General features: G+C 51.5%; 1 protein-coding gene and 1 non-coding gene across 7 annotated transcripts; both read left to right on the plus strand.

Annotated features, from left to right (window-relative positions):
- The first annotated feature begins 300 nt into the window (after nucleotides 1–300).
- On the plus strand, nucleotides 301–15,430 carry TNIP2 (TNFAIP3 interacting protein 2). Of its 6 annotated transcripts, XM_075992890.1 has the most exons (8): nucleotides 582–671; nucleotides 2,949–3,359; nucleotides 6,397–7,743; nucleotides 8,623–8,913; nucleotides 11,149–11,238; nucleotides 12,077–12,325; nucleotides 12,504–12,623; nucleotides 14,530–15,430. In XM_075992890.1, the coding sequence occupies exons 3-8, from the start codon at nucleotides 7,723–7,725 to the stop codon at nucleotides 14,797–14,799; spliced, it is 1,041 nt and encodes a 346-aa protein (XP_075849005.1). In that variant the 5' UTR covers nucleotides 582–671; nucleotides 2,949–3,359; nucleotides 6,397–7,722; the 3' UTR covers nucleotides 14,800–15,430. The 6 variants fall into 6 exon arrangements, with proteins under 6 accessions (XP_012592843.1, XP_012592845.1, XP_075849005.1 ...); XM_012737397.3 differs by lacking the exons at nucleotides 582–671; nucleotides 2,949–3,359 and adding an exon at nucleotides 7,993–8,115 and having other exon boundaries at nucleotides 3,870–7,743; XM_012737389.2 differs by lacking the exons at nucleotides 2,949–3,359; nucleotides 6,397–7,743 and having other exon boundaries at nucleotides 301–671.
- LOC142861482 (U7 small nuclear RNA) lies at nucleotides 7,801–7,862 on the plus strand. The gene has a single exon (XR_012912708.1). It is a non-coding gene; the product is annotated as a U7 small nuclear RNA (small nuclear RNA).
- Nucleotides 15,431–15,721: the final 291 nt, after the last annotated feature.

Below are 15,721 nucleotides of genomic sequence, written 5' to 3' on the forward strand. Positions count from 1 at the left end.
CTGGGCTCTCGCAGGGGGCGGGGCCGGACTCGGGCTCTCGCGGGAGGCGGGGCTGGGCTCTCGCAGGGGGCGGGGCCGGACTCGGGCTCTCGCGGGAGGCGGGGCTGGGCTCTCGCAGGGGGCGGGGCCGGGCTCGGGCTCTTGCGGGGGGCGGGGCCGGGCTCGGGCTCTCGCAGGGGGCGGGGCCGGGCTCGGGCTCTCGCGGAGGGCGGGGCCGGGCTCGGGCTCTCGCGGGGGGCGGGGCCGGGCTCGGGCTCTCGCGGGGGGCGGGGCTGGGCTCTCGCGGGGGGCGGGGCGCGCCGGGGAAGGTTCCGGGAAGGCCGCAGCCCGGCCGGTCGCGGAAGTTGCGCGGAGGTTGCGCGGCGGCGCGCCTTCCCAGGCTGGCCGCGGCCATGTCGTCCTGGGGCGCGGGGTCCGGCGGGCGGGAGGGGACCCCGCGCGTAGCCGCCGCGCTCTGCAGCCTGTACCACGAGGCCGAGCAGCGGCTGCGGCGCCTGCAGGACCAGCTGGCAGCTCGGGACGCCCTCATCGCGCGCCTCCGCGCCCGCCTGGCGGCGCTCGAGGGGGACGCTGCGCCGTCGCTCGTGGACGCGCTGCTGGAGCAGGTGGCGCGCTTGCGGGAGCAGCTGCGGCGGCAGGAGAGCGGCGCAGCGGAGGCCCAGTTGCGCCAGGTGCGGGGGCTGGCGGGCCGCGGGGCGGTGGGCTTGCCTGTGAGGGGCCTTGGTTCCGGGATGCTGTGTGCTCGGTCCCTTCCAGTCCTCACCTGTGAGCGCGTCTTTCGCTGGTAGCACTTCGGCTCTGTGCCTGGCAGGCACAGCCGTGTCTGATAACAGACAAGTCGTTTTTCCTTCTCATCCTCGTCATTGATGTTACGTCTATTTTTTATGAAAGGCCTACGCGCAAGAGAAGTAAGAGTAACAGTACTTTTGTGTAACAGTTATTTGTGAGCGCCCCAAACAGTTGGGAGAACTCAGGCATTTAGTGTTCCATTTGGTCCATGACTATTATCCCAGTTTTCTCAGGAAAGAAACTAAGCCTGCAAAAGGAGCAGCCTGTGAAAGATAGATTTTGTTTCCAGGATTGGCCCCACCGCCTGACTTTAGACAGAAAAAGAAATATACCTCCTTTTCTGATTGTAAGAGTAATTTTGAATATCCAAAAAATAAAAATAAAGAATAAAATAGTTACCTTAGTCTCACAATGCAGGAATAACTAGTGTTAATCTCTTGGCATGCTTCCTTCCTGATTTTCCTCTGTGCATATAGTATACATACACTTGGCATGGTTGAATTCATGGTATCTATGTGGTTTTACTTAATATTATGTTGTCAAAATATCTGCATTATTTATAATACCTTCAGCAGCCAATGTCTTCCCCATTCCTGCTCTCTCCCTCTTTCTGGAAGGTGGATCATGACTCATCAGAGCAGAAGGGAAATTTGGAGGTCATCTTGTCTGTGCCAGCAGATTTTAGTGTTGTGGACACCGGGAGCCCCAGATGAGTACAGAGCAGGACCCAAACAGACCATCTAGAATTCATCGCCAGAATGTTGATGCGTGAGTTAGGGGTTGTGGACACCTAACAACCAGAGCAGGATTATACTTGCAGTCTGATGGCCATTGCTGTTCAGCTCACGTGTGTCCCCAGTGTCCTCTGTATCAATGGCCACTAACTGGGAACTCATCGCAACAGGTCCCTTATGGCTCCAGATAGAACCAAGTTCATGGTCCCAGCATTACTGGTCCTCCCACTTCTGACATGTAGGGTTTTTTTGGGATCTTTAATTAGGGAGCATTTTAATGATCTGGTATCATATGCAATTATGTTTTTATTATTCATCCCAACATTCAATCTGAGGTCAATCACAGAACCTGTGGAAGAATGGAGAGGTTTATTGTGTCCTAGAGGATGTGGGTAGCAGTGCAGAGTTAAAGTCATTGGAGGAAGCAAGCTGTTGGTAGGTTGCTCTCTTCTATGGCCATGTCAGCCAGCCCATTAGGAACAGGGACCCTGGACCAGTAGCGACTGAGAGCTCCCAGAGAGGATGTTGAGGCTCAGAGGCATGAAGAAGTAACCACCGCATCTGTGGCCAAGCTGTGGCCACCATGTGATGGAGCCAGATCAGGCCAGTGAATTGCGGCCCTCACTGTGGCCATAGTGGAACTCAAGACCTCACCTCATCTGTAACACAAGGACTGGTTGGATAACTGTGCAAACCTCCTTCAGTTAAGACTTTCTGGAATATCATTACTGCTTAACCCCATCCTGTCTCTACTCCAGGGACTGGCCTCACAGGCCTAGCCTGGTCCTGGCATATCAGCCCTCTTTCCCTTCCAGCTTTTCTTTCCCTGTTCTGACATACTCTTTATGGAGGGCAATAGGGTAGGGTATACCCTTTACAATAGGCTGTGGTAGGCCGGGCACAGTGGCTCACGCCTGTAATCCTAGCTCTCTGGGAGGCTGAGGCAGGCAGATTGTTTGAGCTCAGGAGTTCGAAACCAGCCTGAGCAAGAGTGAGACCCCATCTCTCCTATAAAATAAAAAGAAATTAATTGGCCAACTAATATATATAGAAAAAAATTAGCCGGGCATGGTGGCACATGCCTGTAGTCCCAGCTACTCAGGAGGCTGAGGCAGCAGGATTGCTTGAGCCCAGGAGTCTGAGGTTGCTGTGAGCTAGGCTGACGCCACGGCACTCACTCTAGCCTAGGCAACAAAGTGAGACTCTGTCTCAAAAAAAAAAAATAAAACAAAACAATAGGCTGTGGTAGTTTTTGTCCTTACTTTTTGCCTTGCTCCTCCACCAAGCTCAAGCTCTTCCAGAGTGAGGAAGGGTCTTGCTGTCTCGCTGCTTCCCCAGGGCACATCTTGATGGCTTGACATATGCAGTCAGGGCTCAGAGCACTGGCCTTTCTTATAATTCCTGTTTGTTCCTGTTCTTTCACAGTTTCATCAGCTCCTGATATGGGAACAGCCCTGAGCCGAGCTGCACCCTCCACCTAGGCACCCTATAAGGTCTGCCTGGGAAGGAGAGAGAAAGGGTACTATACTGGGTTTCCTGGAATTCATGTCCACCTGGAAACTGACCTTATTTGGATTTAGGGTCTTTGCGGATGTAGTAAATTAAAATGAAGTCATACTGAATCAGAGTGTATCTTAATCCAATGACTGGTGTATAAAATGGCCATGTGAAGACACAGGGAGAAGAAGGTCATGTGAAGACGGGCAGAAATTGGAGTCATGTGTCTATAAGCCAAGGAATGCTGGCAACCACCAGAAGCTGGAAGAAACAAGGGAGGAGTCTTCCCCAGAGCCCCTGGAGGGAGCATGGCCCTGCTGACACTTGGCTTCCAGAACTGTGAGAGAATAGATTTCTGTTGTTTAAGACTCCTGGTTTGTGGTACTTTGTTACAGCAGCTAACTAACAAAGAGATGAAAGCCAAGAGGCTATACCTCTTATTTTTAAAGTTGATCCACAAAACTCTTAATAGAATTCTTAACACTTGTGTGTGTGGGTCTCAGCAACAGGCTTTCCTGAGAGATGGGCTGTGTGTCATGCCTGTGTTTATAAAGCTGAAACTCTGGATGGGTGAGGTGGCTCTCGCCTGTAATTCTAGCACTCTGGGAGGCCGAGGCAGATTGCTTGAGATCAGGAGTTCGAGATTGGCCTGAGCAAGAGCAAGACCCCATCTCTACCAAAAATGGTGGCATGTACCTGTAGTCACAGCTACTTGGGAGGCCAAGGCAGGAGGATCACTTGAGCCCAGGAGTTTGAGGTTGCCGTGAGCTAGGCTGACACCACGGCACTTGAGCCAAGGTAACAGAGCAAGATTCTGTCTCAAAAAAAAATTTAAAAAAAAAAAAAAAGCTGAAAGTCTTGCCTAGACCTCACTTTCTGACCAGAGTGGTCAGGGTGCTGCTGTGTTCTAAGAACTGTCACTAGCTGGAAAAGGCAGTCAGAGGAGTCAGCACAATCTCTCCAACTGCAGAGCCAGCAACAAGTTCTAGGAGCCCAAGGGCTTGAGGGGTCTTGGGGCCCTAACACTGCTGGGCGCTGGGTGAGCCAGGCAGCCCTTTCTAGGGCCGCCATACTGCCATGAGCAGTAGCCTGATGTGCAGTGTGTTGCCTCCCAGTGGTTCAGCCTCCCTTTCAGTGGCTGTGGCAGGGCCCTAGTGATGAGGGAAGAAGCCAGCCTTGAGCAGGGTATATCTTGTCATCTAGCAAGTTTCCATGTGAGCCAGATTATTTATAAACTGATGTTCGAAAGCTGAGTTTTTTTTGAAAGGAGACAGGGTCTCACTATGTTGTCCAGGCTGGTCTGGAACTTCTAGGTTCAAGAGATCCTCCCATCTCAGGTGGGACTACAGGCTCATGCTCCCATGCCCGGCTGAAAGCTGATTTTTAAGACCAAAAATAAAGACTGGGAAGTCTATCAGAATTACCCACCCCCTACTTGCAGCCATATGTCCATGTTTTTTCTGTACCTGTGCTGTGAACTGATTGAGAACAGGGCCTGGGTCCTGAATTGCCTTTGTATGGCCCTGTTTTATTCCCAGATGTTTACTGGGCATCCATGTGGGCCTGGGCCCAGTGCCGAGGGCTAGAGTGTGGAGGCAAGAGAGAGCCATGCTCTTGGAAAGCCTCAGGAGCCTGTGGGCGTGCTACCCCCCATCTGTAGAGACATTTGCTTCTCTTACTGTCTCCATTTGACCAGCACAAGAAAGAGGCTTAGAAATCAGGTTTTACCCAAAGTTCTCTATCCCTGAGTAGAGCATGAGGGAGCTGCAGTAGATGGAGGTACTGGGGCCAGGGTGACTGGTGCTGCTGCCTCTCACCCATTTGTTCCATCTGCTGTCTTGACCCTGTGAGCCTCAGTTTACCTTGGTCTGTAGAATGGGAATGATAGTCACTATCTTGTGGTTGGTGTAGGGTGGGGGCTTAGAAAGCATTGGCTGCTCCTGCCACAGCCACTGTGGCTATTGTAGGGACTTAGAAGTTTATTGAATTTATGATTCCATGGGAGACTGGCCTTCATTGGTATTGTTTATAGCTGTGGTCCCCAACCCCCGGGCCTAGGCCAGAGTACAGAGGCTCTCTGCAGCCTCAAACTCCTGTGCTCCAGCTTCCTGAGTAGCTGGAACTACAGGTGTGTGCCACCATGCCTGGCTAATATTTCTATTTTTTGTAGAGATGGGATTTCACTCTTGCTCAGGCTGGTCTCAAACTCCTGGCATCAAGCAGTCTTCCCACCTTGGCCTCCCAAAGCGCTAGGATTACAGGCATGAGCCACCGTGTCTGGCCTCCATGCACATTTTTGAGCCACTGTTGAGAGTAATTAGATCTAGTTCAGGTGAGTATGGCAAAAAAGGTCACTGTTCTGGGGCACTTTCATTCTGCCACCAGTGACAAAGCTGTGGTGTTGGCTGAGGAGAAACAAAGCCAGATGAGGGGTGGCTGGCCATGCCTGGCCAGGGGTCTATGACATTTCCAAGGAGCAATCCTACTGCACTATCTTCAGAGTAGGAACATGAGACAAAGCCCCAAATCACTTGGCCTGGATGCTTCAAAATGGCCTTCAAAAATGGTCAATTTTAAAAGAAAAACAAATTCTAAGCCAAGAAACAGACCTGTGTTTATAGTTTAGGCTCAATACCTTGGAAACAGTCAGCAGTGAGAACTGGAGCTGACATTGGGATTTGGCATTCTTTCTCTTGTTTGCTGTATTTTATGTTAAGGAGGTGCAGTTGGTTAAATATGCCCTGCTGCACTATGCATGCCCTCTTGTGTGGCAGCATCCAGGCAAAGTGATTTGGCATCAGCTGGCCTCCTGCAGCCATGTAGAGGGGCTCAGGTGTTCGTGGGTGGTGGCCCCAAGTGAGTGAACAGTGCTTGTCCTAGAGTCTAGAGCCCCCTCTGCTCTTGGAAAGAACCAGGTCCTCAGGCCCCTTCCGTCTCCCAGTCCTGGAGGTTCAGCCTGGGGCTGCAGGGCCGCCTGCCAGGAGCAGGTGCTGATGCCAACTGGCTGGCTTTTAGAGAGATGTCTCTTTTCCTCCTTCAGCACAGAAAGGCCTGGTCTGTACTCAAGGGTAGGGTCATGAGAGTCATAAAGCAGACAGGTGAAAGTAATGGCCTCATGAGAACAGATCTTGCCTGGCCAGGAAACGGAGGCACCCCTGAGATTTCCAAGAGCTGCAATGTCAGAAGGTAGTGCGGTGATGGGACGATGGAATGCAGGTGCTGGATGCCTTTGGGCAAAAATCCAGTTTGCAGACTTGTCCCCGTGAGGTGTTCTGTTTTTCATTTGTGCACCTATTGTTGCCAGTCTTGCTAATTTTTCTACATCGGATCATCATAACAGGTTTTTCTTCTTTCCTCTCTTTCTGTTTGCCTCTAGAGTGAGGTCCAAGGAGGTGGGAAGGAAAGGACCCTTACAAATGCTGAGTTGGCCAGGTGCAGTGGCTCATACCTGTAATCCCTGTACTTTGGGAAGCCGAGGTAGGACGATCGCTTGAGGCCAGGAGTTCAAGACCAGCCTGGGCAACGTAGTGAGACCTCATCTCTACAAAAAATTTTTAATAATTAACTGGGCATGGTGGCACGGGCCTATAGTCCCAGCTACTTGGGAGAAGTGGGAGAATTGCTTAAGTCCAGGAGTTTGAGGCTGCAGTGAGCTGTGATTGGGCCAGTGCACTCCAGCCTGGGCCACAAAGTGAGACTTCATCTCTTAAAAAAAGAAAGAAGAAAAGCCCTGAGTGAGAATTTCAGAATGTTCTCTGAGTCACTTGGTTACAGTGATGCAGTCATGCTAGGCTTATTATCCTACAGAATAGGTTATCATGGATACCACAGAGTTTGGGTGGAGGAGTGTCAGGAGACAGGGCTGGGCCCAGTGGCTGTGTTCCTGAATGCCACCAATTATTTCTTTACTCTTCAAACAATACTAGCCATGCAACTTCTGGGCATTTTTCCCATTGATATATTTGTGCAAGAGTATAAGGAATTCATCAGTTGAAGTCGTGTTCAATAAATCTGGAATCCATCATGGTGTTCCAGGCCATAGATAAGAATGAGGCGGGTTTCTCTATGCTGCGTGGAAGAAGGTAGATAATTGATGAGGGGAAGAGCAGTGTTGCTGTGTGATCCCTCTGTGTAAAAATATGCACATGTTATAGATGCTTATAAATGTTCTGGAAAGATATGTGCCCAAATAATAAACAGTGATGGTCTCTGGAGAGTGAAAGATGGGGAAGGGTGTGGGGGAGAGGAAAGAAATTTACACATTTATTTACTTCTGTATGTTTGAACTTTTTTTTAACAGTGCACATACTGTTTTCGTGATTTTAAAAAAGCTAGTTAATTCCTAGAATCGTGTAACCCAAAAAAAAAAAAAAATAAAAAAAAAAAATAAAAAAGCTAGTTAAGAGAATACTAATTCAGGGTTCCCTTAGTAATATGGCCTGGTATTTGTTCCATTGTGGTGAGAAGGTTCTGGGTTCTTGGTGTCTGTCCCTCATGTTGTGTAGGAGGCAAGTGATTACCTGAGGCAGAAGCTGGGTCCTTCTCCTGCCATTTCCTCCTGGGGACGCTTGGGCTCGTCCCTGTTTCTTCTGAAACTGTTTCTTCTGGAACTGTTTCTTCTGGAACTGTTTCTTCATTTGCAGGATGGGACTAGTTGAGCCTGCTGAACCTCCCTCATGTACTGTTGGAAGGGTCTTTGAAAATGGAAAAGCATGAATTTAAGGTCAGATATTAAAAAGTTGTCATTTTAAGGACTTTTTTCCCCTAAAGAAGTAATTGGGAGTGTTATAGCTTTTTTAGAATTTGTCTAGCAGGTTTTCTGTTCCTCACTGGAAGACCCCCCAAAATAAAAATAAAAAATAATAATAAGAAAAAGAAGTAATTTGGGTTGAGTGTATTAGTTTCCTACAGCTGCTGTAACAAAGTACCACAAACTGGAGACTTCAAACAACAGAAATTTAATCTTTCACAGTTCTAGAGGCCAGGAGCCAGAGATCAAGGTGTTGGCTGTCTCTGAAGGCTCGAGGGGAGGATCCTTCCCAGCCTCTCCCAGCTTCTGGTGATGGCCGGCAGTCCTTGGGGCCTTAGCTCGTAGGTACATCACTGCGATCTCTGTCTTCGTGTGGCCTTCTTCTGTCTGTCCCTCTTATAAGGACACCGGTTCCATCCTAATCCAGGATGACCTTATCTTAATTCCATCTGCAAATACCCTATGGCAAAGTAAGTTCTCATCCCCAGGTACTAGGGGTTAGGATGTGGACATATGTTTGGGGGGGCTACCCTCTGTAGTGGAGTTTCCATCATTCCTGGCAAAAAAGTGTTTGGAATTTTTAATGATTTCATGATGTAAAATCTTAAATTATAAACTTGCTTGTGAAAATAGAATTTTAAATGATGTTTCAGAACAGAACATTGTAGGCTGAAAAACTCCAAAGACAATGATTAGTTCAAAGGCCTGCCTTCCGAGTGAGTACATTTGTTATCTAGTGATAACATGCCAGTTAACAGTCTCCATGCCAGATTTTCTGTTGCTTTATGAACGTTTGCTTTTGGCATTGCATCTTTTAATCACATAAACTGTATTTTTAAATCTTCCACTTAGGAAATTGAGAGACTTACTGAGCGACTAGAAGAAAAAGAGAGGGAGATGCAGCAGCTGTTGAGCCAGCCACAGCATGAGCGAGAGAAGGAAGTCATCCTGCTGCGGAGGAGCGTGGCAGAGGAGGAACGGGCCCGGGCTGCCAGTGACGTTCTGTGCCACTCCTTGGCCAAGGAGACCCACCAGCTGCGGAGGACACTGGCTGCCACTGCCCACATGTGCCAGCATCTAGCCAAGTGTCTAGGTGAACGACAGCATGCACAAGGGGATGTAGAGGAGAAGAGTCCCGACAAGGTAGGCCACAGTGTAACCAAATCGTGATGAAGACCCTGTGTGGCAGGAGGCATTGCCTACAGACCCCCCGGATCCCTTAGCAATCTCAGAGGTCAGGGGGTACCCCAGAGCCCACTTTTGTTCTCAGTAATGAGAGTCAGCTGATGGGTCAAAGCTTCATTTAGAATGATGGAACATGCAAAATGCAATAGGAACGCAGGGTAGCTTGCCTCACCAGCCCCACACTGGGCCTGTAGCTGACCGTGCACTCATCTGCGGAGATGGTACTCTGGTGTCATCTGCCTCAGCTGAGGATGAGAAGGAAGAGTGGGGGATGGAGGGGTTGCCCTGAGGAAGTGCTGTCACATGTGTGTTGGGTAGATGAGGAAACTGAGGCAGAGCGAGGCAATACTGCTGGAGAAGGGCAGTGCCTCCAAATGGCACATGTGCAGGGGCTAGGCCCAAATTGCCAGGAGGAACATGAGTGCTGGCCGTCTGCAGGCTCCGTATATCTAAGTAGATCAGGGCTGGCACAGCTGTGGGCCTCATGAAGAGTCGAAGCTGGCTTTTGGGCATGTCCTTGACAGCAGCATGGCCTGCCACAATCCAAAGGACCTGGATGTCCTCAGAGCTGCAGCCTCATTGTCATCAAAGCAAGGACCAGGTGACATTGGGGGCCTAAGACTGGGCCTCCAGGACAGGCTGGATCTGGGCTGTGGCTATGTATAGGGTCTGGTGGAGGTGACAGGGACTGTGAGGATTTTAGCATCAGGAATCACATAAGGCCATCATGGAGGTTGGGGGCACACCCAGGAAACCAGGGGGCTCCTAGGCAGGAAGAGCAGGGAGCAGTGGGGCCGAGACTACTGGGAACCAGGTGCTGGTCACTGTGCTTCCCGCTGGGGGGCTGTGATCTGTGTGGGACAGACAGGGAAACGGAAGCACGTGGGACACACCTTACCCCGGTCCTGTGGTGAGCCAGGCTGAGGCTGCATCTTGCCTGCACTGCCTGGCACAGGGCCTCTTACTTGGGTCCCTCTAGGTAGTTCTCTGAGGCAGCAACAGGATTCATGCAGAAACACGTGCTCTGAGATGTTCTGGGACAGTTGGGACATCCAGTTCCTATTAGCAGCTTCACCAAAGTACCCGTTGCGGAGAAATTTGATCTGAGAACCACCCATCTCAGTTGGGTGGATTCCACAAAAAGGGAACCTGAGAACAACACAACTATATTTCAGAAACCAAAAGAAAATTCGCTGACTGGGAGGAGGTGGGGGGTTCTTGTCCAATTTTGAGTCATTTCCCTCTGGTGGTTTGAAAAGAGCCACATACAGTGGTCAGCATGAGATGGGTGTGGGGCCAGTGGTAGGGGGATGGGAGGGTAGGACAGGCATCTCATCACAGTCTCTAAATAAGTGTCACTTCTCAGCCCTGGACTCAGCTGAGTCACCCGGGGCTTCCCAGTGCAGGCTGGATTAGGGCATGCACTTCCTTTGTCATTTGAGGGGAATTCTCAAAAATGATGTCATTGATACACATCCCCAGCACTGTTCAATGTGCAGAATTTCTAGGGTACAAAAGGGTGTTTCACGAGACTTTCCAGTTAGGTCTGCCAACTGTCAGGGTTTTGTTTGAGATGTGGCTCCCATGACCGAATCTCCCAACCCTGCATGAGACGCAGGTTAGATTGCCACGTCCAGAAGCACCACATTGAACTTGGCTGTCTGCAGATAGGACAGTGTCACGGGCTCTGAAGGAGGTAAGCTGGTCACACAGCCAGGCCCACCCCAGCAGCTGGGGGTTCTCTGGTGTACAACAGGATTGAGCTTCCTGCCCTCCTTACTCCCTGTGACAATGGCAGGGCTCAAGCAATGAGATTTTACTGCATCCGGTATATGTAAATGTTCTAGACTTTAGAATGTTTAAATCCCGAATATTTAAAAGAAACAGCTCAAACTGGCAGGTAGGTTGGAATAAGAATAGCGTCAAGGATGATGTGACCTGGAGACCTTCAGCTCAGGCTGTGGCCTGGCCCCAGTGGGGAGCCTGGCAGGGAGAGGGTGGTTCCTTGTCCCCCCACGGCTGGAGTCGGCTAGTCCTTGTCTTTGCTTTGCTTCTCTGTCAAATGAACGGTCACTGCCTGCTGCAGTGATGGGCTGCAGTGATGACCTGTGGCCTCAGCCTGCAGGTCCAGCTTTCTCATCGGCTCTCACATGTGGTGACACGGTGTCTCCTTTCTGCTCGTTCCTCATGCAGCCAGAGCATACAGGCAGGGACGCCTCTGTCCAGAATATTATTGAGGAGTTACAGGAAGAAAATCGACTGTTAAAACAGAAGGTGACTCACGTGAGTGTCTTTAACTTTTTATTTGAGAAGAACATTCACTCTTTTTTTTTGAGACAGAGTCTCACTTTGTTGCCCAGGCTAGAGTGAGTGCCGTGGCATCAGCCTAGCTCACAGCAACCTCAAACTCCTGGGCTCAAGCAATCCTTCTGCCTCAGCCTCCCAAGTGGCTGGGACTACAGGCATGCGCCACCATGCCCGGCTAATTTTTTCTATATATATTAGTTGGCCAATTAATTTCTTTCTATTTATAGTAGAGACGGGGTCTCGCTCTTGCTCAGGCTGGTTTCGAACTCCTGACCTCGAGCAATCCGCCCGCCTCGGCCTCCCAGAGAGCTAGGATTACAGGCGTGAGCCACCGCGCCCGGCCAGAACATTCACTCTTACTAACTGTATGTGAGGATTCTTTCCTTGGCTGATGCCCAGAGGTTGCTCCCACCCTCTGGCCACTTTGGCTTGATACACACAGTCCCCAGAGACCTTACCTTTTAGGCTAAGGCCTGTACAGGACATGTCTTGTCTTTCCTCCATCCCCTCAAAGTTGATTCATAAGTCAATTAAAGGAAGTACAAGAATTACTATCGGGAAGTACAGTTTTTAAGGCAGGAAAATTGTACTAAGTCCACTCTGTCTAAGATCGTTGCTATGGGCATTATCACAGTGTCCCAGGACCCTCTGGTGGGCTTAGTGTCCCCTCTGCACAGAACACAGGGAGGCGGCTTGCGTTGAAGAGGAAAACCTCGCTCGTGAATTATTGCTGGTAACAGCTTCACAGTTGGGTGCTGGCTGGAGCAGCTTCTCAGCTGCCTTCGCCGGGAGCTTTCCGGCTCCGCATCCTCAGGTGGAAGACCTCAATGCCAAGTGGCAGCGCTACGATGCCAGCAGGGACGAGTACGTGAGGGGGATCCATGCGCAGCTGAGGGAACTGCAGGCCCCCCACGAGCCTGAGCTGATGAGGAAGGAGATCTCCCGGCTTAACAGACAGTTGGAGGAGAAAATAAACGACTGTGCAGAAGTCAAGCGGGAGCTGGCAGCCGTGAGGACGGCCCGGGACGCTGCCCTGGAGCGGGCGCATTTGCTGGAACAGCAGGTCTCCACCCTGGGGGTCTGGGCAGCGCTGACCAAAGGTCTGCCTGCAGGCGGTGGCTGTGGTCTCAGGACAGGCTGGGACAAGGGCTCAGGGTGGGCAGTGGTCATGGGGCAGATGGGAGAAGCCCAGTGGGGACGTTCTCTTTCTTTGAGCAGAAGCGTGTCTTGTCTCTTCTTAGATTCTTGCTTACAAGGATGACTTCATGTCAGAGAGGGCAGATCGGGAACGGGCTCAAAGTAGGATTCAAGAGCTAGAGGAGAAGGTCACCTCTTTGCTGCACCAGGTGTCCCGGAGACAGGTAGAGTATGAGGGCATTTCTCTTCTTGCTTAGGTTTAGTGTTTCTGTTTTTCTCTTCATGCATCTTGAGCCCTTCGTGTCTGCTAAGACCCTGTTTGCTGGTGGGAAGGGTTGTGCTGGGCCCTTCCCAGCTCTGGGCAGAGCTGCCTTACCTAGCACCTAGGGCGTGGTTGTGGAAACCCTCACTCTGGTACTGTTTTAGCAATAGAGGGGGTTGGCATGGCAACCTATGGTAGCAGAGGTGGCCATCCTCAGGGCCTGTTCTGCCTCCCTGTTTGCCACTGTCATGCAACCAGAGAATGTGTCCTGGGCCTTAGTCTCCCTATTGGGTGCCCCATACATTCTCCTGCACTGAGCGGGAACCCTGGTTACCCTGTCATGTAGATGTGATAGCCCTAGGTGTCCAGTAACGTCCCCCAGCTCAGCCTTTCACATGCAGCTGGGTCTCACAGGCCAGCGGGCCCTGCAGTCTACTCCCTGGGCTCAGTGCTCTTCCCACCGTGGTGGGTGCCTTGAAGGAGGCCCGGTGTGAATCAGAACTGATGAAGTTTCTCACTGTGTGACCTGTGGCACCCACGTGCCTCTTCTCCTCTCTTCCGGGAGGGGAACAGGGGGGTCATGGTGGACACCTTTTCTTCCACACCCTTGAACTAAGTCCACAGCAGGGAGCCTGGACACAGGCAACTGTTTCTACTTATGGACAAAGAAGGGGGTCATGGTGGGGCCTCTGTCCTCACCACAAGTCTACAGGCTGACAAGGAGGCTCTGATGGCTTCAACAGCCACAGCAGGACCTGCCCCAAGCCCCTGCCCAGACCCCATAGCCTTCTTGGCATCACATGATGGCAAGTGGGTGGGTGGCTCCCCATCCCCCAATTCCTGGTTCTCCTAAGGTCCTGGGACTGCAGGTAGACCTAGAGTGGGGATTTTCCAGCATGTTCCTTGGGTAGGAATGGGAGCATCTTCCAACATGACTATGTGTGGGTTTTTCTGGGATTTGGTTTTGCCTGTGGGTTTGCTGGCCTCCATGAATGTGAGGAAGCATGTGATTTGGATTGAAGGGTTGCTAATGGTACAGTCATGAGGATGGTCTCAGGTGGCCTTTCAAAGATTTTGGGCCAAAGAAACTGGTTCCAGACCTATAGGCCTGGATTCTCCTAGGAATTCTCCCTTAGCACCAAGGGCAAAATTCCTGGTAGAAACTGGGACTTTGTACTAAGTGGCCTCCACATCCCTTTCAACTGTAGCCTCTGGCCCCTTGAGCCTTGGGAGCACTTGTTGCTCAGTCCCTAAGTGGCTCGCCCAGGGACAGTGGTGCTGAAGGCATGGGTGATGAACTGCAGTCCACTGAGGAAAATCCACATTTAGATGCAGAGTAGAAGTGCCAAGGCCTATTGGAATGATGGTCCCAAACAAGTAATGACAGGCCCTGCAGGCTGCAGTGCTTGAGGATGGGTGTTTGTGCCACGTGATTGGTGTGGCCGAGGCAGGGATACTCCCCTGCTGATACTGGAGGCCCCCTAAGTGCTTAGAGTGCTTGCTCAGCACCCCAGGCCCCAGAGGAGGTACAGAGTGGGATTGGGATTCAGTTTGCTCCCCACCTCGTGGTGGTGGAGAAGCATGTCTTCAGAGGCACCTTCTTGGTCAGGTCTCCTAGAGCCGATAGGTCCACTCAGGCCTTGTGCGGAGGGGCTGGGGAGTGGACCCCACTCAGGCCTGCTCCTTCATGTGTGCATGACGTGTGTGTGATCTCTTCAGTTGTTCGCTGAGCGCCTCCTTGTCTGGTCTCTGGGGAACAGGAATTCCACAAGGCGAGGGATTTAAGTTGCACTTGTTGCTGGAACCCGAGACCTGGCTTTGTGGCCTTCAGCACAGCCCGTGTAAACAGACCTTTGCCTTTTCTCCAGGACGTCCGAGAGCCAGACCCCTGCTGGATTCAAACTGGAAGCAAAACTGCCAAGTACTTGGAAACTGATGCATTGGAGCTTGTGGTGCCTGGCGGCTGCAGGCCAGGGCCTGGGTCCCAGCAGCTGGAACTGGAACCCCCTGCAGAAGGCGGACACCCCAGCACAGCCCAGAGAGGCCAGGGAGACCTTCAGTGCCCTCACTGCCTGCGGTGCTTCAGTGATGAGCAAGGCGAAGAGCTCCTCAGGCATGTGGCCGAGTGCTGCCAGTGAGCCAGGACTTCCCTGTGCCCTTGTGGGCCTCTGCCTAATGCAGCCTCCCTCGGGGACAGGGTGGGTGCTTGCTCTCAGACACGATGGGTTGAGCTCTGCTGAGATCAAGGCCCCTAGAATGGGCACTCTGGTTGTTCACCTTGGTCCCCCTTTGGCTGTGGAACAGGCTGGGTCAGAGGAAGCTGCCAGCAGGGCTGGGGGTGGAGGCAGAGACGACGGGGTCAGGAGCATCAGGCAAGGGAAGCCCAGTCTCATCTCTCTGTCATGCTGAAACCAGAGCAGTCTGCTGCTAGTGTGCATCCTGCCAGCCCCACCTTAGCCTGCACTTGGAGATGCCACAGCTTGCCAGAAAGGGGTGGCTGCCTGTGGGAGCCACATGTGCAGTCCCCAGGGTAGAATTTCCTTCTCTTGTTGTCCCCCACCCCTGCCTTGTATCGGGAGGTTTGCAGAACAGAATACTGTAGCTGCACATCCCACTAGGGGGCCCATCCCCAGCCATGGCAGCCACGTCTGCATTGAAACTGAAATTGAAAGACTGTTCATTGCAATAGCATTTATCATGTATCCAGAAGTTAAAACACACTTATTTTATATTCATCTATTTTTATAATAAATGTACTTGCTACTGTGATTGCTCTGAGAATTCATGTTGTGGGTGGGGGACAGGGGCCCAGCAGTATTTTCATTACGTGCAGGAGTTAGACCAGCTGGCAAAGGGAGACACTCCCACTGTCGCCACCCGCCAGGGGAGCTAGATGGGCGGTCGATGGGAGTCTGGCCAGCTCTACCTGTTTGGGGCTGTGTGGGCAGAAGGCTGCCCTAGCATTTGCAGAGATGGAGGGCTTTCATTTTAGGCTTTTTACTTTTAGCAACTTCACAGAGACAGGTAAATACCTGGGCTCCTGACCTTTAGACTACTTGG

Source organism: Microcebus murinus, chromosome 16 (genome assembly GCF_040939455.1).
Source record: "Microcebus murinus isolate Inina chromosome 16, M.murinus_Inina_mat1.0, whole genome shotgun sequence".
NCBI lineage: Eukaryota > Metazoa > Chordata > Mammalia > Primates > Cheirogaleidae > Microcebus > Microcebus murinus.